Source organism: Eimeria tenella, genomic scaffold (assembly GCF_000499545.2).
Source record: "Eimeria tenella Houghton genomic scaffold, Eth_scaff51, whole genome shotgun sequence".
NCBI lineage: Eukaryota > Apicomplexa > Conoidasida > Eucoccidiorida > Eimeriidae > Eimeria > Eimeria tenella.
The window spans coordinates 126,624-151,757 of record NW_013545649.1 but is presented as its reverse complement, the minus strand read 5'-3'; the positions used below and the strand labels follow the sequence as shown (position 1 = coordinate 151,757).

General features: G+C 51.0%; 5 protein-coding genes across 5 annotated transcripts; 2 read left to right on the top strand and 3 right to left on the bottom strand.

Moving 5' to 3' along the window:
* Nucleotides 1-1,913: 1,913 nt before the first annotated feature.
* Nucleotides 1,914-3,320, bottom strand: ETH_00028195 (uncharacterized protein; the record flags this gene model as incomplete). Its single annotated transcript, XM_013380313.1, has 3 exons — nucleotides 1,914-1,961; nucleotides 2,326-2,457; nucleotides 2,661-3,320. 3 exons carry the CDS (start codon nucleotides 3,318-3,320, stop codon nucleotides 1,914-1,916), a joined length of 840 nt encoding a protein of 279 aa, XP_013235767.1.
* A 2,591-nt stretch (nucleotides 3,321-5,911) lies between these two features.
* Nucleotides 5,912-7,999, bottom strand: ETH_00028190 (uncharacterized protein; the record flags this gene model as incomplete). Its single annotated transcript, XM_013380312.1, has 1 exon — nucleotides 5,912-7,999. One exon carries the CDS (start codon nucleotides 7,997-7,999, stop codon nucleotides 5,912-5,914), a length of 2,088 nt encoding a protein of 695 aa, XP_013235766.1.
* An 843-nt stretch (nucleotides 8,000-8,842) lies between these two features.
* On the top strand, nucleotides 8,843-11,008 carry ETH_00028185 (uncharacterized protein; the record flags this gene model as incomplete). The annotated part of the gene is made up of 1 exon (XM_013380311.1): nucleotides 8,843-11,008. One exon carries the CDS (start codon nucleotides 8,843-8,845, stop codon nucleotides 11,006-11,008), a length of 2,166 nt encoding a protein of 721 aa, XP_013235765.1.
* A 2,293-nt stretch (nucleotides 11,009-13,301) lies between these two features.
* On the top strand, nucleotides 13,302-17,366 carry ETH_00028180 (uncharacterized protein; the record flags this gene model as incomplete). Its single annotated transcript, XM_013380310.1, has 7 exons — nucleotides 13,302-13,686; nucleotides 14,070-14,212; nucleotides 15,181-15,259; nucleotides 15,725-15,875; nucleotides 16,434-16,479; nucleotides 16,994-17,071; nucleotides 17,295-17,366. The coding sequence occupies 7 exons, from the start codon at nucleotides 13,302-13,304 to the stop codon at nucleotides 17,364-17,366; spliced, it is 954 nt and encodes a 317-aa protein (XP_013235764.1).
* A 650-nt stretch (nucleotides 17,367-18,016) lies between these two features.
* Nucleotides 18,017-25,112, bottom strand: ETH_00028175 (2-oxoglutarate dehydrogenase, putative; the record flags this gene model as incomplete). The annotated part of the gene is made up of 12 exons (XM_013380309.1): nucleotides 18,017-18,223; nucleotides 18,507-18,646; nucleotides 18,945-19,073; nucleotides 19,368-19,501; nucleotides 19,960-20,123; nucleotides 20,400-20,563; nucleotides 20,755-20,901; nucleotides 21,369-21,534; nucleotides 22,011-22,207; nucleotides 22,492-22,558; nucleotides 22,690-22,791; nucleotides 23,070-25,112. The coding sequence occupies 12 exons, from the start codon at nucleotides 25,110-25,112 to the stop codon at nucleotides 18,017-18,019; spliced, it is 3,660 nt and encodes a 1,219-aa protein (XP_013235763.1).
* Between the last annotated feature and the right edge of the window lie 22 nt (nucleotides 25,113-25,134).

Sequence of the window (25,134 nt, the reverse complement as noted above, 5' to 3'; positions counted from 1 at the left end):
GCAGACGCTGCCACCGCAACCCCGTTAGCCTGACCAGCGGTCGCTGCCTCGAATAGACACAGAAGGGGCCTTTGCTGCATGAAGGCGCCCTTATTTCCTCCTTATTTAATCAGTTTAATCTAATGGGTCCCCTTTATATAATTATAATCAGAAGGTAAGATTGTTTATAATATTTCGCAGGGCATGAATGATTGGCCCTCAGAAGTATCACAGTGACGGCGTGTAGCACGGAGGTGCCGGTAAGGCCTCACGGTGAGTCTCTGCTTGGCAATGAGAGACTAGGTGCCAATTCAAGCATCGTCTGTGTTCCAATAGTTTGAAATAAACCATAAAGTGACACAAACCAATTTTATTTCCTATTTTTCCTTCTTCTCGGAGTTACATCGCACACTTGCTGTGGCGGCGCTGCCGCCGACCGTCTAATCGCATGGTCCACCCGTGCATTCGCTCATTCACCTCTGCTTACATTTCAGATGATTAAATTAGATGAAAAACGGCAAAACCGTCACTTTTTTTCTCGCAAAGTTATACTGTAGAGGCAGACAACTGCCGAGCGGCTGCAGTCCATCCCTGTAGTTTGGGGAAAGACTTCCCGTCTACCAGGTCCAAATGCACAGATATTTTACCAGTAAGCACATACAATATAATACATGCAATTCATACACACACCGCTCCTTATGTTCACAGCCACGGCATGCGTAGAAATGAACTGCTCATATCGAGGACATCTGAGTAGCCTGTGATTGTGAGTGAGAAGCTCATTCATCCTGCTCAGATCAACGTAGGTACAGCACATCCTGAATGCACACACTGGCACTAAATTAATGATTTCTGCCCGTAGATTTGTGACAGTCCTACATACCCACCTACATTGACAAAGAAATGTACTTTACGACCAGCGAGACTCCGTGTTCACCAGTAGCACCTCTGAACGGCAACTGATATGCCGGAAACCCGGCGTCCACCTCCACTGATCTCTCGGCCTCCCAATTTGCTGCACTTAGAAACCCAGTGTTTAGTTACCTAGTGATCCGATTTCGCCATTACGCTTCTTTCCACTGCTAACCCGGAAGTCTTGCCCTCAGTTTTATTTCACAAATGCGCCGCCTCCTTGCTCCCCATTCCTGCTGGGATGTGGCGGCAGCTGGGGCACGACGCTGCTTGTCTCCTAGTTGCCTCCTGGACAATCACTGAAATATCCAGTACTGGCGCTCAGCTGTGGTAACGGCACACTGCCAACTACGCTCACTACTTTGAAGGCCGCCTGACCGTCAATTCACGATAAACCGCTTGGAGAGTCCCATAACCTTCCTAAATTATGTGATATTGGATATGCTCATATATATGCGCTACGCATTTACAGCATGCCGCACCTACCATTTGCTAGCTGACCCTGTACGAGACTCAAATTGAAATGATGACAAATTGCTCGAAGCTGTCTAAGCACGACGGTAAAGGACAGGCAAATACCTAAAGACAGAACGATGGAATTCCTTCGGACTCCTCCGCTTCCAAAAGCTGACAAGACAGTTCGAGGAAAAAAGCGATAAGACAAAATGATGAACCGAAGGAGGGTGTACAGAATAAACAAGCTACACACAGAAAGACAAAAGAGGCGACATTTTTGAAAACGTCGCGAGGAGACGAATCTGACAGTACAGTTCGTCCGCAATATCCGCCTCCTGCGGTGGCCCTACTTAGTTGCCTCTCCATTCATCTAATCTAGCCATCAATCCTCTAATCCGCTTGTCTGGAGTAGCCATCTTGAATGTAGCAGTTACTTGATTTCCAATTAGCTTACTACAGCTAAACTTATCGGTCCTTCAATAGCTTCGGCTGCCAGTTTATTTGTTTGCTCGCCTTAAGTTGAGAAACAAACTAGTTGGCAAGTAATCATCACTTTTGCTAGTCATTTACATATCGATTAAGCTTTGGGCTATCGCCGCCTGCAGCACGGCCTCCTGAGTGAACAAAAGCAAACGGGCAGGATCACCAAGATGTGAATATGGAATCAGGAAAAACGAATATGCAAATATAACGACGCTGTGCGAGGTGGGAGCAAACTGGCGAAGTCGAACAGGAAGGCAGACTGGAACGTAAGTAGGCGAACTAAACACAAAAGAAACTCCAGGGCACAAAACACAGCAAAGAGCAAAAACAGGCGCAACAAAGTATCGACAACAATGACGAGAAGATGAGAGACACTTACAAACTAGAAGACATAAACAAACTAAGAGCAGCACACAGGGCAACACAGAGACAGTGGATAGGGACTGACGTGACAGAGCACCAAGCAACACCATATAGGCAAGTGCTAGACCATACATCTGAATCCACTTGGATCCCCGCAGCTGCCGCTGCCGCTGCTGCTGCCGCCGCCGCTGCCGCTGCCTCTGTTGCCTCTTGTGTCGGCAGCGTCATGTCCCGTCCTGCTGATCTCGGCGAAATCACCTCCACCTGCAGCAAAAGCAACACAGCAGAAACAGTAGCGAACCACGTGGGAATAGCTCCACATGCAGAAGCAGTAGAGCTCGCGACATAAAGGTGGCACCCACAACCAGGAAAGCTGCTGCGCCACAGTGAGCAGCAAGCAGAGCAGCAGTAGCAGCAGAATCGAGTATTAGCAATGAAAACTGTTCTAAGGCTCCCTAATACCCTACACCAAGAGGGTCAGGGTCGACGGGGATGACGCCGCACGGGCGGGCTGAGGGTGACGAGTCCGCAGCTCTCCGTCTCCGTTGCTGCTGTTGCTCGTCAACGTCCGAGACGTCTATGGGAGCCTCTGAGTCACAGCGATGCAGCAGCCCCTGGGCTGCTACTGCTGCAGCGCGAAAGCCGTCCGTCAAACTACCCCCGATACCACCAAAGCCCCCTACAGCTCCGGAAGTTCCTGCATGGCCCCAGGAGTTCTCTGGGGCTCCCAGCAGACACTCGCTGTAGGCCTCATCTGGACGTCTTATCTCGTCCTCTGCATTTAGCTCTTCTTGAAGCCTTCTTGCTGCTGCTTCGTTCAGGGCCTCCTCCTCTGTCATGCTGGACGGCTGGTGCTGCTGCACCTGCTGCTGCGTGACCTGCTGTTGCTGCTGCTGTAGGGCACCTACAAGCGACTGCTGCGTCGACGCAGCGGCGACAACAGGACAATGCAGCATCTCACGCTGGGGGGTAGCTGTCTGGCTCTGCGGCGTGCTAGCCGCAACTGTTCTGGCTGTTGCCGCGGCTGCGGTCGTTTCCGCAGCAGCTGCGGCTTCGCGCTCTGCTGCTTCCGCTGCGCGTCGCTGCTCCCAAGCCAAGCGGTGTCTGTTCCTGTAACTTTCATCCATTTTGATATGCAAGCATAAAATTGTAACCTTTAGCAGTAAATCCTAAGCTCGACACCGTAGTCTTCCGCCCGGGCAGCGCGGATGCACGCGCAGCTCATAATTTGCTACTCCTCTTGCTGGCTTTTCAGGGCTGGTTTCCAGTGGACCACAGGTTCTTGTTTATACCGTAGCTTGTGTTCCAAGCAGCTATGTTGTTGCTCCTCTTGATGCTGCCGTCGCTGCCGCTGCAGTGGATGCCGCAGTTCCTTTACCCGCGGGCAGTCCGGTACCAACTTAAACGGATAGCAATACCACCTGTACCTTTTTAAAGAGAAGTTTAGGGAAAAACTCCCCAGATGCTTTCCACCAGCAGCAAAAGGGCTGGAGCAGCAGCAGCACTACCGCCACCAGCACAAGGCATAGGAGCAGCAGGTGAACCGCTCCTTCTGGGGCTTCCCTTTGTTTGTTCGACCCTTATTGTATGTGTGCTGTTGAGTTGGAATGGCCATCATGAAATATATAAATAGGGTAACAGCTCTTGTGGCTCCAACCGTCGCCGCTGCAGCACCGCCACTGTTGCTACTACTGCTGCTATGCACACATTGATGGGCCTTCTTAGTTTGGCTGTCTACCAGCACAGTCTGAACACGGAGGCAAAGAAATGCTATGGAATTTGCTACTAAATTTGTTTTTCAAAGGCGGCTCGTGATTTCTTCAGGTGTGCAGGAGCTCATTCGCCTCCCACCATGACGCCGCGGCAATGCAGTAGCGAAAACCTATTCATTCGGTTTCTTAAAAGGACTCATTATCAACTTTTAATCGAGCTAGACAATAACCTGATGCCGTTTAGGATAGCGCGCAGCTGTGCGTGGCCGAGCCACCGCCGCTGCTCCAGCCCACTGCCTGCGCACTCTCGTTATCTTATTTTGCCCATAAACACTTGTGGTATTGAAGTTACGAAGTGACGAGTAAGCGGCCCAACTGAAGACAGGCTCATTTGTCTGTGCGCTTCTCCAATTGGGACCTCTCCACAGCTCCACCATGTGTCTTTGTTTCCCTACGTTTCTCGTCATGTCTCTCCCTGACCAATTCATGGATCTGCTGTTTCATTGTGTTCCTCCCCACCAAGTCACTATTGTAATCGAGCCTTTCGCCGCCAGCCCCCGCGCTTCCAGCAAAGACTGCAGGTGCAGATCGAGTCGCAACAGCAGCAGCAACTGTATAATCGTAGTCAGCAGCAACGGGAATATGCGCAGAAGCAGTAGCAGAAACAGGATCAGTAGTCACTGTAGTTCCTGCTACTACTTGTGCTGTTAAGTATAACAGGGACTCATGGCAGGGCCCCCACTGCCTCTGTCCTAAACTCAAGTACTATACTCAACGTACACGCCAAGTACATGTGCGCATATTGCACATAGTAAACACATACAAGTCCTAAACTCCAACCATATTCTATGCACAAAAGTATGCTCTATACATTTATTCTTACAGAAGACACAGAATGTTATGCGCATTATGTCATTGCACACAGTGTGCATATGATCCACGTAGTGATCAGATTCGGTTAATATATGCGTTTACACACACATACACACGATTTGAATTTATGTATGTTAATGCGCTTGTATATATATATATATACACTCCTTCGCATATGCGTGAAGCTGCTCTCCAAATAGGAACCGAAGTGGTGTGCTTGTAGATATATATGTATATATATCTATAAGCAGACAGAAGTGGTGCGCTTGTAGATATATACAGTATATACCTATAAGCGCACCACTTATATATATATATATATAGTGTTTGTAGATATACATATATATCTATCTATATATCTATATATATATATATCTATCTACAGGCAGACAGAAGTGGCGTGCTTGTAGTTATATACAATATATACCTATAAGCGCACCACTTCCATGTATATGTACATATATACATATATACATATATATACATATCTTTAGGCGAATACTTCTTAAACACGTAAAGCCGCCTTCCAAATGGGAACAAAATAAGTGCTCAACTATAAAACGGCTACCAGGAATGCGCTACGTTGCACAGGCAGCGGAGCAGTAAATACAGGCATGCGTTTTGTTTTACTAGGAATAGAAGCGCCCGCAAAAGGCGCAGCCAAGTTGAAACAAAGAAAACTGCACCAGGAAAAGAGAACAAGCGGATCACGAACCCTGCACGCTTGGATGCATGCGCACACGCGGATGCTCTGCTTTTTGCTTCTTTCCATCTGCTTGCTCGTGCAGCTGCGTTACTGGCTGCCGCGTTTTGTGTGTAGGTGTGTGCAGGACTATATATGAAAGTAGATGCATGCGTTGGCGCATCCACGTACACAAATGTATGTGTGTACCTACATAGATATATTTTTACTTTCACACATACGCACTCCTAAACAGAGCTGCGCGTCAGATCTACCCATAAATACACGCACAAACTTACATGTATTTATACGTATTTATACACATATCTGCACGTGATCTACATATTTCATGAAAGATGCAGATACATATGTATACATATATATCAATGCATATATGTATTTACACTTAACGTCCATATTTAAGTACATGGCAGCCGTGAATTTCTTGATCTTAGTTTTTACTACCTGCACTGCTTTCCGATTTTTTTTCAAAGATCATTTTTACGTTTTCGAGCCACTTGTTCGTCTGGTGCAACGCCTGCAGTAGCGACTGCTCTCGCCTCAAGTGGGCAGCTGCTGTAACTGCGTGCTGTTGCTGCTGCACTGCAGCAGTAAGTTGCTGCTGCTGCAGATCCCCCACAGCCTTCCCCATCGCCTCCAATGACAAGGCAAGCTCTTTTGTCATGCTTGCAAATGTGTCAAGTTTTTTTTCCTTACATTTAAGGCCTTCTGCCCTCTTCAGCTGCTGCAATTGCTCACAAAGCGTCTCGTGAGCCTTATCCAAGGCTTTCAACGCCTCACTTGCGGCATCTCCCCGCCACCCCCACTCATGAGGCCCCAAAAAGCTCTCTAAGGTGACACCCACAATGCCGCCCCTATGACTGCTCCCATCAAGAGGCCAGCGCGGGTCCCCCAGCACCTCTACAGCGCCCGCGAAGGCCTCTTCATATATCCTCGTTCGAAAAGTAGACTCTACTCGGTCCAGCGTGGCGACTACGCCCCTTACTACTGCCCTCGCATCTGCTTCTTCCTTTGTATCGCCCAACAAAAGTCTGTCGATCCGGGAAAGCCACTCCCTTGTAGTTGCGCCGACGGTTTGCAGCAGGTTCATAACATTATGGCACTTTTCTTTTGCTGCTTTTGCCTGCTGCTCGTCATCAGCAGACAAAAGCTGTAGTTGACTCCGAATTCCACGCAGATCCACTTCCAGCTGCTGCTGCCGGAGCAGCATCACACCCGCAGCAGCAAGCAGCGCCACCTTCCGCTCCTGTGCCTTCTGCCTCACTTTTGACTGCTGCTGCTGCTGCTGCTGCTCATGATCATGATGCTGCGCAGAAGAGGCAAGCACACGGTTGCTCCCAATGCGTCCGCGAGGACGGTCTGCTGGCGGCAGAAGGGACGCCTCCGCTACTGCGTCTTCGTACCAGCTGGGAGGAGCAGCAAGTTCTGCAGCATCCACAAGTTCCCCCTGGCCTTGCTGCTTCTCCTTCTGCTGCTTCTGCTGTTGCTGCTGCTTGCTCCGCTTCAGAAGCTGGAAACAACGGTGAACCGTGCTTTCGTTGTGCTCTGTGTCCCCTTGGTTCAGCAGCAGCAACTGCAGCTGCGTGCTGTTCTCTTTGCATGCACTGTCATGCCCAGGCAGAGGTCCTGGAAGGGCAATAGAGGTCTTGGGCGTGTGCCCCCGCTGCAAGTGCAGCAGCTTCTTGCCTGGCTGCTCCTCCACGTGGGTGACCCCATCAAGCCCTGCCGTTGCTGCTGCTTCTTGCAGATCAGCTACAACGTCCTTGAGCTGTCGGTCGATTTCCGTGGCTTCCCCTTTAAGCTTTTGCTGTTCTTTTCTAATTTCACTTAGTTTGCTCTCCAGGGATCGCACGATTGTCTTGTCCGCCTCCAGCTTCTGCAGCGTGTTGCGCAGCATCACTTTGTGCACATCCAAGCTTTTTTGCTTTTCATCTTCTCGCGTGGCCCCCTTTAAAATGAAGTAAATGGCCCCAGAAAGAATGCACCACAGTACTAGTTGCAGAGACAGCTGCGGCCGCAGGAGCCCAAACGGGCCCTCCCCGTATCCCTCACCCATCTGCTGTTCTTGTTGCAGCTCCAACGCGTCGCCCTCACCCTCACCCTCAGACTCCCCACTGTCCTCTTCATCCCTGCTGTCTCCGTCATAGTACGGAATGCCAGTCGGGGACCTGCTCGGGCTGACCGGGTCTAGTGGAGACCCAGGGACCTCCCCTGAGGCCCTCGACGCAGAGAAGGAGGGGCCTCCCGCTACTCGAGACGAGCCTTCGTAGCCTTCATAGTGTAAGAACTGGCTTCTCAGATCATTGACGGACTCAGCTGCTGCTGCTACCTCGACTGCTGCTGCGGTCGGGGCTGCCCTTGCGTGTGTGGGGCTGCCGCTGCCGCTGGGAGCAGAGAAATGAACCTTTGAAACGCCCAAGGCACCCTCAAAGGAGTCACATACAAATGCGATGCAAAGCCCCAAGAATGCAGCACCTGAAATGCGATGCGCGCAATCATAGGGACGCAGAAGCCACATGGGGGCAGCAGTCCAGCAGCTGTTGCAGGTTCAACAATACGCCAGAATCACACAGCAGCGAAGGGACGGGCTGGTAGATGAGAAGTAGCCTAACCCCTAGGCAATGAAACGCCTAAAGTGTAGGCCCTAAGCCCACGGAAGACCGAGGGAGGGCGGGCAGGGCACCCGCAGAAATTTGCTGCTGCAGTGCTGCCTGCGTGTTAGTTCAAGTAGCAGAAGAAGCATAATGGCGATGAGCAAACGAAGAGCTGGAAAATAATCAGCAGCGATACTGCAACTCAGGTAAGCCCATAAACGTCCGCAGCAGCGGCAGCGAACCACCGAGTCCTCGCTCCCTGGGCTCTCGAGGCCAAAAAGAGGGAGAAGGGCTGTTGCTACAGCTTATTTAGAGCAGAATTACTTCAAGCAACTGAAAAAGCCTTAAACAATAACACAACATGGAAGAAGCCAAAGAACTAGACAAAAGTTTACCCTGAGCAGCAGCGAGGCAGCAGCAGCAGCCAGCAGTGGCAGGCACTGCATCCGCATCAGTAGGAAAGGGCGGGAAGCTATGGGTGTTTATGTCTCCTTGTGTACTCATATTTGTAATGCAGCAAACGCTTTAATTATATTTGTTCCTACTGCTTCTGCCGCACGCCTGTGGGGCCCTCTTAAGCTGCCGTTGCTGGTGCCTGTGGTGCCCCTCCCTTTTTTGCTCCTGGCGCCATTCGACAGTGGCATTAACAGCAATAGCAGTAGCAGTGGCATCAGTAGTATCAGGAGTAGCAGGAGTACCAGCAGGAGCAGCGTGAACAGCAGAAGATGCCTTTGTCGCAGGCTTGAAGATCGCCTCCACTGCTTAGCATGGGGCCCCGCCGCCTCCTCCGCCTTTTCGTGGGCCCCCCAGCCCGTGCCCTGGGGACACTTATAGCTTTACACCTATACCCTGTGGGAGCCCACACCTGGCGGGATCCCTCGGAGGGGGCAGCCGTTTCGCTGGAGGCGCCCCAGCTCTCAGCAGCCGAAGCAGGTGCTGCTTCCAGTGCTTCTGCTGCTTTGCGCGCAGCGCAGGAGGTTCCTACTGGCGCTGTCACTGGCGGAGAGCCGAGTAGAGGGGAATCGGTGTCCTCATCATCTGCAGAGGCAGCAGGCGGTAATGCTGCAGAAGCTGATGCGGGTTCCTCCGGGGAGGAGGATGGCGATAGCGAGTGGATGGTGCGGTGGGCGGACGAGGAGGGCAAAGAACTGCTAGAGGTGTTTACGTTCGTTTCAGATGAGCCGAAGAGCTCGGAGGAAATGTTACCTCGCGCAACTTCCACTTTAGCCGTGGCAGCTGCTGCCGCCGCAGCACCTCCAGCAATAGCGCAAACTGCACGCTTTATATCTCTACCTCCACGCCCAGCTCGGGGTATCCTAGTGGGCGCTCCCCCGGGGCCCCAGAGCATCAACTGGGAGAAGCTGTTTGCCATATGGGACAACGACGAGGACCACTGGACCCCTGGGGGACCGGCTGTTGGTCTTTTATCTGATTTTCAGGAGCTGAAAAAGGCATTGCCTCCGAAGTACATATATGGAGTAGTCCTGCTGGCACTGCTAGCTTCGGTCCTCTCGAACCCCATAGCAGCAGCGAAGAACGCAAAGATAGCAGCAAAGAGGCGGGAGGTCGCGGGGGCCAAACGGGAGGCGCAGGCGATTGCCGAGCGTATCCAGCAGCTGAAGGAAGATGTGCAAACAGCAGCAGCAGAAACAAAGGCTCTAGCAGCGAGACTGGTCGAGCGCAAGGTATGCCTTGACTCGATGCTGGACCTCAGGGCGGGTGTCCATCAGAATCTTCAGGGGTCACTGGGGGCGACCGCAGAAAGGGCCACCTCTAGAGGCTCGTGGTCCCCGACGGGGGGATCTTGGGCTTGTTCGGGCTCGAAACATGGGTTAGAGGAGACCCAGAAGGCTCCCTCAACCATCAGATTTGGGCCAGACTGGGGCCTCTTGTCAAATCCTATTGAATTCAGACTAAAGATGGCCCGGGAATGGGGGGACTGTCAGTCATTTGTGTCTCTTGAGCTGTCGCGAGTGGTGAAAGCGCTGGCGGCAGAAGTGGAATGGCCAGCAGGGGCTCCGGATAAGGAGGCAAAGGCAACTGCTGCTGCAGGAGCAGATGCAGCGCCTGCAGCAGCAGGGGCTGGCGCGGGGCAGCTCCAGGGGGAGCCTCTGTGCACATCAGAGAGCGCGGAAGAGATTCGCCGCTTCCTCTCATCGGCCCGGTCTCTGCTGCAGTCTCTGAGCATCAGCAGCAACAGCGGCAGCAGCGAGGGCTCGGCTTCGGTTGTGCCAACGGTACGTCGAGGCAAGCAGTTGCTTTTGTACGGTCTGCTGCTACAGCAACAGCAGGAGCTGGAGCGGGAGTTGCAGAGGCAGCAAGTCCAGCGCAAGCTGCTTTCAAGCGGCCTTTCCTTCGACCGAACCAACCTAGCGCAGCACCGGCAACGCATGCAGACGAGCATCAGCATGTACTTGAAGGCAGCCAGGGATGCGATGACTCTGGAGCTTGACGGGGATATCTCTTCCGACGCAATTACTATTGTGGAGCAGCAGGCCAAGAGCATCAACCTCGAGGTTCTCAACCAACTAGCAGAGGCTCTGCACCACCCTTCCAATAGCAACGCCCCAGATAAGCTGGTAGACCCTGTTGCACATGCACTGCAGCACATAGCGGAGGCCCTTCCTTCCACTGTGGCTCTGGAGGCCCGACTGGGGGCCATCCTGGCGGAGGTGCGGGGGTCGGAGTCCCCTGAACAGCAACTGGCGGCCAGCGAGTTGACGGACGCCTCAGGGCGCATTAGAACAAAAAGAGAACAAATGATCAAAGTGCTCAAAGAGGCGCTGGCAGACTTTGCTGCTGCTGCTATTGATGCTGCAGTGCAGCAGCAGAAGACGAAAATGTTCGCCGACGCAGCAGCAAGCGCAGCGGAGACACTCAGCTCCGTCAGGATGCTAGTGGCGAAGGCCAGGAAGGAGGCCCTTCAAACATAGACGCTGACTGCCGACGCTCACTGCTGTCTGTGCTGCCGCAGAAAGGCTAGGCAAGGAAGCAGCTGGGGTTCGCACAGATGGCGCGGCTGCAGACAGTGCATTAATAGTAACTAGCAGCCGCACCCGCCGCAATGGCTGCAGTGGCAGCAGCTCCAGCAGCCACAAATGGACGCTGGGGCACTTAATTTTCCAGGATCATTTTCAGCTTGCGCGCGCAAAGGCTTCCCCTTTGGGTTCCTCCCGGGCCTCTAGCCCTAAATCCCAAATTTGGGCTTCTCGTTAGTTTCACGCTGAGGCCCAGACGGTGCCTGTGGTGTTGTCGCCAGACAGCTAGCTGGCAGACGGCAAGAGGTGGAGATGGAGAGGCAGAAGAGAAATGATATATGCAAAGACAGGGTTTGCGTCTGCGTCTTGGCGTGAAACCATCTGTGGTTTCCGTCGCACTGCACCGTGCGTGCAGTGCCCTGCAGGGTTTGGCCCTGATGCAGCTGTGGCTGCGCTGGTACAGCAGTCTACTTTCGGTGCTGCGGCCGTTGCAGCTGCGACTGCAGGCCTTTCGATCCATTTTATATCAATCCATACAATCATTATTGGCAGTGGTAATTCTTTTCGCTGTGCGCGTTGCTGTCGGCACTTGAAGACATCAGGTACACTTGTCTTAAAAGGACAGACGGTCACTTTGTAGGCGGAAGTTTTCATTTTAGTCACTGCTTATACTTTGCATTTTGCGCTCCGCATGGCAGGGATAGGGTGGCGCTTCTCCCGTGGACGGCTATGCTAATCTAAGGGTCTTGTAGTGAGTGCTTTCCATGCAGTTGCTGTTCCCATTGAGGCGTTTCAGCAGCAAGCAGTGAAGAGCGCGAATGATGGTGCAGTTGATGGAAGGGGACACAGAGCCGCCTGGTGCAGTTTGGGGTGCAACGACGGACGCACACTTGGTGCATAGATTCATATAAATATTTGAAAGTTTAACGTTTGAAGTCTGCCTCGCTGTGCTTGGCGTGCACATGCACCGTGCATTGTGCAGTGGAGCACGCATGGGAAACAGGATTAAAGGAGACGCGATACGAACACTTCTTTCTAGGGTTTATTCTGGGCATATAGTCGATTCCGAAGCAGCTTCTACTGGCGGAGCTTAGGCTGTAATGTATAGACCCGATCACTCCTTGGGTAGGGTAGAGCAGCGAAGCCAACCGCGCAGGATGAGTTATTCCTGTGCATGCTGCTACATTTTATGTTGTATTCAGAATTTGCAACGGACTAACAGCTTTAGGGCAACGTTTTGGGGACAGCGTGAAGCGTTCCTGGACCTTTCGTGTACCTGCTGCTCTTTTGCGTGTTGCATTTACACAATTTGTAACAAATTTAGTCTCCTATGTTGATATATTACGAGAGGTTGCCCGTCCTTTGGGACTTTGGTTAGTTTAGCAGCGCCTGCCTGAGCAGCAATCGGGACTGCGCGATCACGCCGGCATTAGTGCACTTATAGCTGCAATAACTAACAAATTGAGCCTATAATAGATTTTATAGTATTGTGTTAGGCTTATTTTTGAAGCGGCAGTGAGTTAGAAGAAAAACGCTCTGAACGGAACACAGCAGTGAGCCTAGGACAAGCTTCTCTTATATCCGTCGCGGAAGCTTCAACGATATGGAGGTCGTGAATGCCTTAACGTCATCTTATGGGGCAAGTAATTGATTCATTGAAAAATGAGACTTTTTGTAACAACGTTTCACTGAAATGGTTCTTGGGCAAGCAGATGAAGAGGCCTCTGCTTCACTATTGTTCTGTTGTACTCTGCCGAAGGTCACTCGGGCTCCATCTGGTATGTTATCTTCCCGCATCTCCCCTTCAGTTTTTCAGATTTTCCTCTCAGCAATATAAGAATTCTTATTTAGATCACCGAGAAAAACCTTTCAGGGCATTGCAACAGCCCTTTCCCCTGAATTCTCGGCAGGTTTAATGCTTTAAAATGGCTTCGCTTGAGCCTAGGCCCGTTGCACCCCTTGTAATAATCCCAGTGGCGGAGTTGCTGCCGCAGACGGAGGCACTCAAGGCTCTTTTGCAGAGGCGGCGGGAACAGGCAAGACCCATGCTCCCTAATCTTTTCCCGGTCTTTATTGCTCATCGAAACTAGAGCGTTGTCTTACAGCCGCACGCGAAATCAATTTCACAGACAGAAAAAATGCAGCGTGAAAAGATAGCGGTCCCGAAGACTACGTAGGACAGGTTGAATCGTTGGTGCAACTGCAGCCGTGGCTGCATTTCTGGATGCTTGCACAAGCTTTTCCCATTATGCCTCTGCCTTGCTGCTTCCAGGAGCTGCAGCAGCAACAAGAAGCTGGAGAGCGTCTGCAAGATGAGCGCATTCGCTCTTTGGCTTTAAAACGGCAGGATGAATATTTAAGGAGAAGCAAAATGCAGAAAAAATTAATGCAGGATGCTCAGGAGCAACAACGCAAACAGGAAGAAGGGAGGTCCAGAAAGGACACTAACTTTACGGCGCTGCTGAGGCTAGCGAGGAGCTCCAGCAGCAGCAGCAGCAGTACTGGCGCTGAGGCAGAAGAGGAAGCCTATATCCCTTCCTCATTGTCTTTTGGGTCCCTCGGTCTCAGCCCTGTACAGATACGCATGTTATTAAGAGATGTTCTGAGAGACAACGAGACAATTGAAGAATTAGGTGGGGTTTTCCATCTGTGGCTCGTTAGTTTTTCCCGAGCTTAGTCATAAAAATGAGGGCGTACTTACTCACAAGAACTTGAGTCCCTCTATTCCTAGTGCCCCCGTCTCTGCCAGTATGCTACTTCCCATCGTAGTTTTTATTTTTCCTTCTGCTCACCTAAAGCAACCTCACGTCCCCGCACTCTAAATCCAAAAGCCAAGTCACACTCAAGCTATCCTCCTAGCTTTACATAAACCCCTGAACCCATGATCTTTTGAACTTGGGCTTGGATCCATCTTTCATGGCGAAATGTTTAGCCATGAAACATAGAGTGTAGGGCCTGGCGTCTCGGACCCAGAGCCGACGGAGTGCTGTTCAGCATTTTAGCATCTGTGCTGCAGACTTAAGTCGAGTCTCCTTAACAGATGATGACGGGCCTGGCGTTTGCAGTTCTTTGGCTTTAATGAAAAATTTGAAAAAAGTTTCACTAGAAGGAAATTACTTGGGCTATACAACGGCTGTTGCACTCAGGAAATGCATTGAGGTACATTCTGCTGCTGGGGCGGCTGCTGTGGCTCTGGCTATTCTTGCTGTCTGCTAAGGTTTCTGTGAATGCTGCTGTGACTGTAGCTACTGTGGCTACCACAGCTTCTATTGGTGCTGCGCTTGCTGTTGCTGCCTTGGCCGGTGCCGTTAGTTTCGCCCCTGCGTCAGGCGTTGCTGCTTATTACAGGGGCCACAGCTCACTCCTATGGTGCTGATCAAAATAATTTCCTTCAGTAGCTACACCTGTACGACCGGGAGCAATGGCAAGCACCAATACTTGCTGCAGCAGTAGTAGTAGCAGCGGCAGTAGTAAATAACAGAATTCGGAGTCTAGCATGTAGGAACTGCAGTGGTGCGCGGGCACAGTTCCTGCACTCCGGCCATCTGCAAGCAGTGGACTATTTGACAAGGCCTATAGGACAAGCCCGCAGACAAAGGTCCCGACAGGAGAAGGAACTGCGCCACTGCTGCAACTGCCGGCGTAGCCGTTTCTGTCGCTACAGTTGCAGTTTACGGCCATTCACGTCGTAACCGCCTCCGCTGTCACTTCTGCTGCGACTGCCTTCATTTCTGCGGCTATAGGCCACATCAGCATTAGAGTATTTGAATTTGGGGGGTTGCCGACTAGGAGGGGCTCAGGGCCTCGAAGAAATCTGCAAAGCTCTTCGACAAAACAAATCGCTCAAGTTCTTGTCGCTTAGAGGCATGCAGATTGACAAAGTAGGCCATTGGAGCTTCGGTTCAAAGCTTAAGGCTCGTGTTCGTGATAACGAACGAGCTGCATTGAGATCGCTGCTTCTGCTATCGCAGCAGCTTTGTCCCATAACAACGCAGCGGCAACCCATAACGCGCTATGGTCAGTCTTTTAAGAAGATTGGCACGGCGCATGGGCCTACGGGATAGGGTTAAGGGGTTGGGTGCCGGGTCTTAGAGTTAAGGGTTTGAAGGTGCTCGGGACTTCTCCAGGCTGGAGGAGACTTGCTGCTGGAGAGTCTTCGCAACAACATTACTTTGGAGTGCCTCGACATCAGTGACAATGACATTAGTAAGGCGAATAGACACAGCAAAATTGTTATTTTGCCGTTTAGCTAGCTAGAGACGTATATAGCTGTTTAGCTAGGTGAGCGCAAACTGTTGCACTAACTGCAACGGCAGCACCACCAGCAGTGACGAGAAGAGGAGCAGCAGTGACAGAAGAACCGGAAACATTTATTCGTACCGCATTGACGCCATGGGCTGCTGTTGCTCTTTTCGATAGCACTGGAGTGCTTAGTTTAACTACTGCTGCTGCCAGTGTCACTGGTGTTCTTGCTCCGCCTCCTGCTTTGGGTGTTCATCGTAGTCTCTGTATAACTTTGTATTCTAATAGAGGTGCTGGTGCTGCTCTGTCCGCCTTTGGTGCCGTTGTGCCTTCCTTTGCTTCTGCTTTTTTTACCTTTGCTGTCGCTGTGCCTGCTGAAGAGCTGCTTCATGTTTGCTGCTACTGCTTGTGTTACTTCCGGCAATGCAGCTGCCGAGCAGCATCGTCGTTTGAGTTCACTGGTTGCTGCCAATCATCGTTGCTGTGAAAGCGTGAGGGACAGAGAGGCAATAGAAAAGAGATTAATGGCAGCAGAAGAAGCCAACAGCAAAGCGCGAGAAATGGAGATTGAAGCATTCAGGTGTGATGGGCGTCTTCGTCTCCCTGCCTGTTTTCGTCTCTTTTGGCCCCCTCTTTCGTATTTGCCTTGAAAGGCCTCCTTCTGCCTCAGCTTGTCTTTTTCTTCATTTCTCTAGCCCTCTTTTGTTCCTAGTTGGCTTTCTGGGTCATGCTTCCTTCCTTTCCTCCTGCATTTTCTCGCCCTCGGACACAGTTGTCTGTGTTCTTTTGTGTTCGTTTTTCCGCCCTGTGATTGCCCGCTTTAGCTTCTGCTTCCTCCCCTACTCTACTCACTTCGTTGCCAATTTTTTCTCCGTACACTTTGCTCGTCTGCATTTCTTCGCTGGTCTCCTTGTTTTGTTACCTGCGCCTTTATGAGTCGGCATCTGTACTTGTTTCTGAACTTACCTGCCTATTTCTCCTGTTTGCTATATCCCTTCTTTTGTATTTTTCCCTCGCATTTTTGCCTCAGCCTGTCTCTGTATCTACCTCTGTCCGGCTGGTAGTACTGTCCATGCGGCTTGGTAGCCATCTAGCATCAGTATCAAACGAGAGTCTTTGGAATTGTGTCTGCATTCAGGCTGGCAGTGGAGGGCAGCGAGAGTCGTGCTATTGCCAGAGAGGCGGTGAGCACTTGAACACCATGGCTAGCGACAAAGCAGCTATAGCTGGGGAGCAAATTTAGATAGCTAGATTGGCTTCAAAAAAAGATAAGCGAGGTTAACGCTAGTCCTAATAAGTGGAGTGGACTCACAGTTAATTAACGAGCTACGGGGCTAGAAACGTGAGCACCCTGGCCAGCTAGCTTGCCAGGTAAAGAGCTAGCATGCGTCAATCGTTCTCACGCGCGCTTGTCTATCTTCGTGTGTCTTCTCCTTTGTTGCTAAGTTCAAGGCGTTTAAACATTGTAATACTAACATACTTCTTTCCCCAGTTAATGCGTAGCGAACCACTTTGCTAATGCATTCAGTTCTTGCCAATGAAACAGACTGAAAATATTTTAATATTAGAGATTTACATCCTAGGCCATTAGCTGTCCATTCTCCATAGGTAAGTGACTAGATGGCTATATGAATCGTCAATGCTTTGGGTCTTACTAATTAGAAAGATATACGGTTATCCGCTTTCAATGCCACTTAGGACGCCTTTGAGGATTGGAGGAGACGGTTCGTACAGGAAGATGAACAGCACAAACAAACAGTCAAAGCCTTGCAGCAGGTACACAATCCTACAGGTCGATTCTTCCCTTTCATTGCACTTTGGCTTGCTCCAGCTCTTCTTTTGGTTCTTTCACCCCGCTTGGCTGCTCCATGTTCTGTCCCTGCGCTTGTCCTTCTATCCCTCATCTTCATTGATGGCGCCTCCTCCGTCTCCTGGCCACGTATCGCTCTCATTGTTGCCTTCGCTGTAACCGCTGCTGCTGCCGTCGCTGTTGGTTCAGGCTTACGAAGATCGCAAGGTCATGGCACAGAGGCGCAGAGCAGGGAAAAAGAAAAAGAAAATTAGACCTTGACCTTGACGGCGCCCTACAAGCCCTGCCCTACCACATCTGGAACTTATTACTGCTAAAGCCACCACTGCTACTCTAACCTATGAAACGCACGGCTGCGGCGAACACCTAAAAACCTAGCCAGATATCTAAACCCGTGACGGTAAATCAGAAGTCCTAGATCGCTGAAACATAATCGCTTGAACGCAAACTTCGAACCTTCGGCGCTCACTATTTCAGTCACGACAAAGAAGCCACAGCGGCGGCCTGAGCAATCTGGGGGCAGCAAAAGTCTCTGCTGATGCTGCTGCTTTTGCTGCTGCCTCTGGAGTCGCTGTTGCCGGCCTCCTAACTACGGCTAAACTTCACCGCTAAACCATACACATGAATATCTGGCAGTAGCAGCTCTTCACTGCTGCCGCGACTGCTGTAGCGACACTGCTGCTGTGGCAGCAGTATCGCTGCAGCAACAAAACCGCAGCAGCTTGTGAGAAATATAAATGCAAAAGCTGGCAGTAGGAATCAAAAAGCAATGCTGCTGCTGCTGAATCAGCTGAAGCGAAAAGACAGCTCATCGCGTACTGAATATATTTGCACTAAAGTACTTCAAAACTACTGCTGCTGTTTGATGCTGCAGCAGTCAACAACGGTGAGGGTGTTCTTCGCTTCTAGTTTCAGTTGTTGTGAGGCTCCTTCGCTTGCTGCAGTCGCTGTTCTTCTTGATGCTGCTCCAGCTGCATCAGCTGTTGCTGCTGAATGCGGTGCTGCTTTTGTTGTTGTTGTCGTTGCTCCGCCTGTACCCTTCGCGACAGATATTTTGCCAAGTATGAGTTGTCCGTACAGTCCAGATTAAATGCGTCCTGGAGCAACTGGGCCAGCTCCTGTTTGCCAACATATGAAAAATTAACCAACTGACCAACTCGTGACACCCCTGCGCCTGCCCATCTATTCATCTATTTGTTTGTTTACCGACAATCAATCCCATAACCAGAAGACCAACTGCCCAGCCATACAAAACTACGACTGCTGTCTTAGGTGTTGATACTGGTTCAAAGTCACGGAGAAACAGGCCAGTAACACGTAGAGCGAACAAGCATGCACGCAGGCGACTGGACAGCTAAACTAATAAGACATCAACATTTCAGTCAAGAGCGAGAAACGTACCTTATCATGTAAGCCCTTATCTCCTACCGCTGTGGTTGCTGACACATCTCTTCCTACATAAATGGGACGCTCGATTCTGTTTGGGCAGCCCAAATGACGGAGGCAAGACTCAATGCGCTTGCTGGTGTAAGACCAAGCACCTGCACGCAAATAAACAGATAGGCTACTAAATTATTCGTTGGGAAAACACTTATCTTGAGTACCTACTTCATGGGCTTTACGCTGATTCGTTGCTAAGTGATATACGAGGACTACGGTGCAAAACGTTAACTTTCAGATGCTGGCCCAACACCATGAAGCAACAGAGTAAGAGAAGAACAACTAGTGAAGCCAAATAGCGCCACACAAATCAGTTTGCCTTGCTGACAAACTGACCATTAATTCGTGACTGGAGTAGAGCTGATCAAGTAGCAAAATTCGATTATGCATTGGCCTCACCCTGGTTCATCGGCTCCTCCTGAGCCCAAACAACTGTTCTTAAATTCGGATAAATTTGGAGGTCCCGAATGGCCAAGTCGAAGGGGAAGGGAGAGAGCTGCTCTACACGAGCTAAAGCCACCTTGTTCCCTAAACAAATACATAAAAAACGTAAAAGTAGGAATGAACAAGTATGAATTGACCCCTGAACAATAGCACAAGAAAACACGACCGTCAGGGGCCGAGACAAGCACGACGAAATCCACGCTGAATACAAAGAAAGCAAAAACCAATAACATATAAGCATACATGCAGTAAATATCAACGAAATTGGTAGGGACGCAACTACAGCAACACATATGAAGGCAATAGCTGCCCTGGCAACACAGCACAGAACGCCACAGCAGCAAGAGCAAAAGCCCCAGCGGCAATAGTCTGCCTGACCTGGATTATCTGACGTCCCATATTCACTTCTAATTCTGTCTCTTTCCGCATGGAGGTCGTAATAGATCTGGCCGCAGCACAAAATAAGCCGCTCGATCTTGGAAGGGTCAGTGATGGAATCATCAGGTATGTATCTGTGACGCAAGGCAGGAACAACACAGGAACATTGCACATATGGTGACAAACATAGGCAACAACATAAACACTGAAAGTATAAACAGCGCTATTAGCTCCAAAAGCCCCCCCTGCCCCGTCTTCCCCTTCTGCATGTGTTGTTTGTGACACGCAGCAGCACGCGAACAACGGAGACACGTGCAAACGGGGAAGACAGTGAAGGAGGCAAAATGGGCCTTTGTAATCGCCTCCATGTAGCTTCATACCGGGCGTGCTTTGACGCGGTTATCCTCTCTGCACGTCTCTTCGCTGCCTTTCTGTATGACTTACCGCTCTTCGCTAGTCCATCGCGTACTGCCACTGAATGAGTTCACTCCGTTACTCACCTAGTAAGTATGATTTGTACGTATATGAACATATGTACTCTGCTCCCAGTTTCCTGTTGCAAGCGTGTCGAGTTAACTACTCGAACCCTCACCTTTTGAAGCGAGTCCCCTCCATGATATCTCTGAGGGGGCTCATTGCCTGCCTCAGTCTAAGCATTCTCTTGGGCGAAAATACAACTAGAGGCTTTCGGAAAGCACGGTGGACTTGACGTCGAAGTACGTGGAATGTGTTCGAGGGCACGGTTGGGACGACAACCTACACACAAGGAAATTGCAGAAAAGATGAAAGAGCAATCAGATAGGCCAAACTTCCATCCGCTTAAGAAGTACAAGTGGAGACACGGGAGCAAAACGAAGGTAGGTAGATTAAATAAATCGGCATAAACAATGACCAGTTATCCCGCAACCAAAAGGCCAAACTTTTCGAGCCAAATTGAAGAATAAACAAAAATAAGGAATGGGAAACTATGAGAGTGGGCAAAAGCACTAAGTGGCGCACTCCACGGTGCCGGTCGAAATGCGTGTATCTGACCTGTATGTTATGCTGCTGAATGACAGACGACCTCGACAATTCCCAATTTTCTTCATGAATCACATCCTCTCTGTCGTCGCATAGCTGAAGGAAACGCTCGATGCGCCCAGAAGAGTGCTCGGGGCCCTGACCATCGTAGCCGTGGGGAAGGAGCAACACCAAACCTAAAAGCAGAAACAGCAAAATCGGGGAAAACTGGTGATGCAAGCGGAGTGAGACAGCTTCTTTCGGGTTTACCCATCTATATGACTGCAGTCAATTTAGTGCCCGTCACCTACCCATCTACCAATCATTTACTCAATCATCTACACATGCTGAGATCTATTTTGCGATTTATCATCAGTGCTGTATGCACCGTTTTGTCTGTTCCATTTGACCTCAGCAGAGGCCACGAACTGATCCGTGATGATCTGAGCGCCGTTGCTGAAGTCGCCAAACTGTGCCTCCCAAATGGTGAGAGTGTCGGGGTGCTCCATCGAGTAACCAAACTCATAACCCATGGCTGAGGAGACATAGTGAAGGAATGGTACTTGGGACACTAGGCGACTGGGGAGCACTTAACAATATAATAATGGTAGGTTGACGAAAAATAGGCCACGCAGCACTTCTCCATATGGGCTGCTAGGCTTCGGTCCGCAAAATACAGATGTACTAGTGCATCTGGAACGGCTCAATGAAGGGAAGAGGAAAGTGGCAGCCAAAAGAGACAAGACACGGCGAGCGCCATAAGGGATAGACGAGAACCATAGAGCAACTCAAAAAACCAGGAAAGCGACGTGCGAGCAGGAGGACTTGAGTAAAAAAAAATAAAAACAAAGGGAAGCATGAGGCATTGACAGACCGGTAAAAAAAATTGAACGAAACGAAACAAAAAAAGGAAACGCAGCCAGTCAAAAACAGACACAAGAAGACAAAACAGAGCGAGGCCAATCACAGGCCGCGGAGCCGCTTCCCCTGTGGCATCCTTACCTGCGTACTCTGACAGGAGTGAGTTGCAGATGGTAATCGTGTGGGGCAGATTGAGGTCCTTTAGAGAATCGAATATGCAGTATTGAGCTTCCACTGCTTGATCGTGCAATACAGCGTGGCGGTGAGAAAAAGTACCACGCTGAGCGTCCTGGCCAGCCAGACGAATCTGAAATGAACGGAACAACAGGCGACTTGACATCCGATGCTGGAATGCACAAGTAATGAGGGTCACAAAAACAGATACGCTAAATACACAGGACAAACGTACAGATGGATGAATAAATGCAAGGCATTAACTGCAACAGAAACGGAAGCAGGATTTCATTGGCAGACCAACACTAAAGAAAAAGAGAGGCATTGGCCTGACTCTCTACCGCACCCCAATCGAGAATAGAAATGCCAAGCAAAAAACATTAACTGGACAAATGTACAGGCAACTAACTAATAAAAGAGCAAACAAGCTAAGTAAAGGTACCAGACCAACATGAAGCACATCGCTGCACAGAGCATGGGCGAAGCCTCCCATCGTCCCCACATCAAGCAGCGCAAAGAGATGAGTTGAGCAGCCAATCAGTAAAAACATCGAGTGAACAACAACTAAACTGCTACTTCACTATAAGATACACTAAACGGCAAACTTACATGAAACCCATCGCTTAGCAGCGAAGCATAGGCTAAGTTTTCCGCAGCCCCGAAATCAAGAGTCTTCTCATCTTCATTGCCTTCAACAGCCGCTAGTCTCTGCTTCTTTATTTTCGCGATTGTCGCGTGAGGTACAAAACCTTCAGGGATGGTAAAGATGCGGCGGCCCAATTCCCGAAGCGCAGAGAGGCGGACGCCTGTGATGAACGCAACAGCTAATGCAGAAGTCGAGTCAATGAAACGTCAGATCGTTCCCTTACTTGCTCAATGTTTCGATCATTTGAACATTCAACCGCTGCCTCTGTCTGCCAGCGAAGTCGTCCGCAGGGTCCGACAGGAATGAACCAAAAGGGAATAGACAAGCAAATGTAAGCGCATTTGACCTACACGCACAGTAACAGGATCAACTACAGTCAAACGCTCATAAGACTAAGGCACTTGTCGCCGATCAGGGCTTGTGAGGGCTTCAAGTCCGCAGTACCTGTAACTCGTGGAGGGGAGGGATGATCTGGGGTGACCAAGTGCTTCCATTGTGGGGCGTATTGGTACTGAACAAATAAAGTGAACCTTGACAAACAACTAAACGGCAACTAGCAGGCAGCGAAGCAGGGTTTGCGAAGACAAATGTAGGCGAGCCTGCGCGCCTACAATGTGCTTGTAAATCTCAGTTACTGCCAACCTGATGTGCAGGAACGAATGTTTTGCTGCTTTCATATTCTTTGTTGTAAAACTCCCATATGTCCGCCTTCATATTCGATACTTCTTCTGCAGATAAAACTTCCTGGCACACAAACAAAGCCAGAGCAGGCAAAGGTTCACTTAATCAGTAGTGAACAACACCACACCGCTGGCATCAGTCCTTTGCTTGTGTATTTCCTCAGTCCGCTTGTCCCTTCCTCCCTGCTTCTCAATTTAATCCGGCCAGTACCTCCCACCCTTTGCATCTGCCGATTTTCGTATCTCCCTGCCAACCCTTTCAACTCTTTCTGCCTCTCTTCCCCAGCCTTCAATCCTTAGCGACAACCCCCTGACTGAAGCCTAAACCCTACTGGCACTGACCTCTTGCACAAGTTTCTCAGCGTATATTTCGAGCGAGGGCTTCTTCCTGGCGATGAGTGTGTAGGTCAGTGGCTGAGTGAACTTCGGCATATCGAGCTCATTATGGCCAAACCTTCTGTAGCCCACGATGTCTACAAAGACGTCATGTTTGAACTTCTGCCGATACTCTAGAGCAAGTTCGCAAGCGAAGGTGACAGCCTCAGGGTCGTCCGCGTTTACGTGAAGTATGGGAGCCTCTACAGCCTTGGCTATGTCCGTGCAATACTTGCCGGAGCCCGCATCCACTGGGTTCGTAGTGAATCCTATTTGGTTGTTCACCACCAAGTGGACGCATCCACCTACAGTGTAGCTGGGGAGGGCGCACATCTGCAGCGATTCGTACACCACTCCCTGTCCCGCCAAAGAGGCATCGCCGTGTATAATAATAGGCAGCACCAACCCCCTTTCTTTATCCTTCCTAAAGTACTGCTGGGCGCGAGCCAGTCCCAGAACCAGCGGGTCCACCGCCTCCAGGTGGGAGGGGTTAGGCAGCACCGCCAAGTGGAGGCTACGCTGGCTGTCTCGGTCAAATAAATCGTACTCGACCCCCAGGTGGTACTTAACGTCCCCTGTATTACCCCACTGGCTCGACCCGAACCCAGATACCCCCTGGAACTCACTCAGCAGCTGCTGCATGGGTTTATGCAGTACATTTACCAGCACGTTCAGCCGACCCCTGTGGGCCATCCCAATTACCACTGATTCCACAGAGGTAGCGACGGCCCTTTTTGTTATTGCCTTCATCCCCACTATGAGGCTTTCGCACCCGTCCAGCCCGAACCGCCGAGTGGTCGCGAACTTCGCTGCGCAGAAATTTTCAAACAGCTGCGCACGGGCGAGCCGCGCAAGAATCTTGCGGCGGCTGTCGCTGCTGTACGCGTAGGGCCTCTCCGTCTCCAGCTTTTGCCGAATGAAGTTGCACACACTAGGGTCTGCTATATGCATGTACTCAACCCCCATGCTGCTGCAGTAGGTCTGTTGCAGCCGCTCCACCAGCTCCCGCAGCCGTCGCGGAGGAGAGTCAGGGGACAAGAACCCCTGCATCCCAGGCACCCTCGTGTCGTATACCCTGTCCATATCTGCAGCAGTGAACCCATACTGCTCGGGGGTCAGCTGCAGTGGCCGCTGCGCTGCTCGCAGCGAACAGTAGGGGGGCTTCCGGGGTAGCCCCAAGGGGTTTATGTTGGCTATCTCATGGCCCCTTGTTTGATATCCCCTAATCATTTGGATCAGCCGAGACGTGTCGTGGACAGACTGGTGGCCACCAGTGCCAGCAACACCAGTTGCTGTGGCTGCAGCAGTAAGGGGATCGTTGCTGCTGATGCTGATAGGCTGGGCAGGAGTGACGGCTGGCACGGAGGCACTGGCGGGGGTGGCAGTGCCTTGTACAGCAGCGGCCGCGGCAGACGCGGCGGCAGCTGCAGCAGCGGCGGTTGCTGCACGGTCAGGGACACCCGCCATCGCCCCTGCCGTCGCTCCCGGTACCTGGTGAAGCCCCGCAGCTGTTTTCCCAGCCGCGGCAGCTGCGGCAGCAGCTGCTGCAGCGGCGGCAGCTGCCGCGGCCGGCTGCTGCAGCAGCGTTGGAGGAGGGGTGAAGCAAAGAGCTGGGTTCAGGCCACTCTCCAAATTTGTGAAGTAAGACGCCCAAGACGAGTGCACAGATGAAGGATCGCGGCGCCATGCGACAAGCATCTGCTCCGCGTAGGAAGTAGCGGTGCCGGATAAGAAGCCATCTGCTGCTGCAGAGGTGCTGCTGCAGCTGCTGCCGCCATTGCTGCCTTTGGACTGGTTCAGGACTGAAGTGAACTGTGTGGTGCTCCCGTGGCGAGCTTGCTGCTTGTAAGGGCAGAAAGAAGGGTGGAGAAGGCCTGAATGACTGCGGTCCGCCGCTGCTGCCACCGATGCTGCTGTTGAGAGTGTTGGAAACGTCAGCACACGAGATGAGTTAGAGAGGAAGAGGCACCGCTGCTGCAGCTGCAGCGCCTTCGCTGCAGCAGCACACATTTTGTGCTGCTGCTTTGGCCAC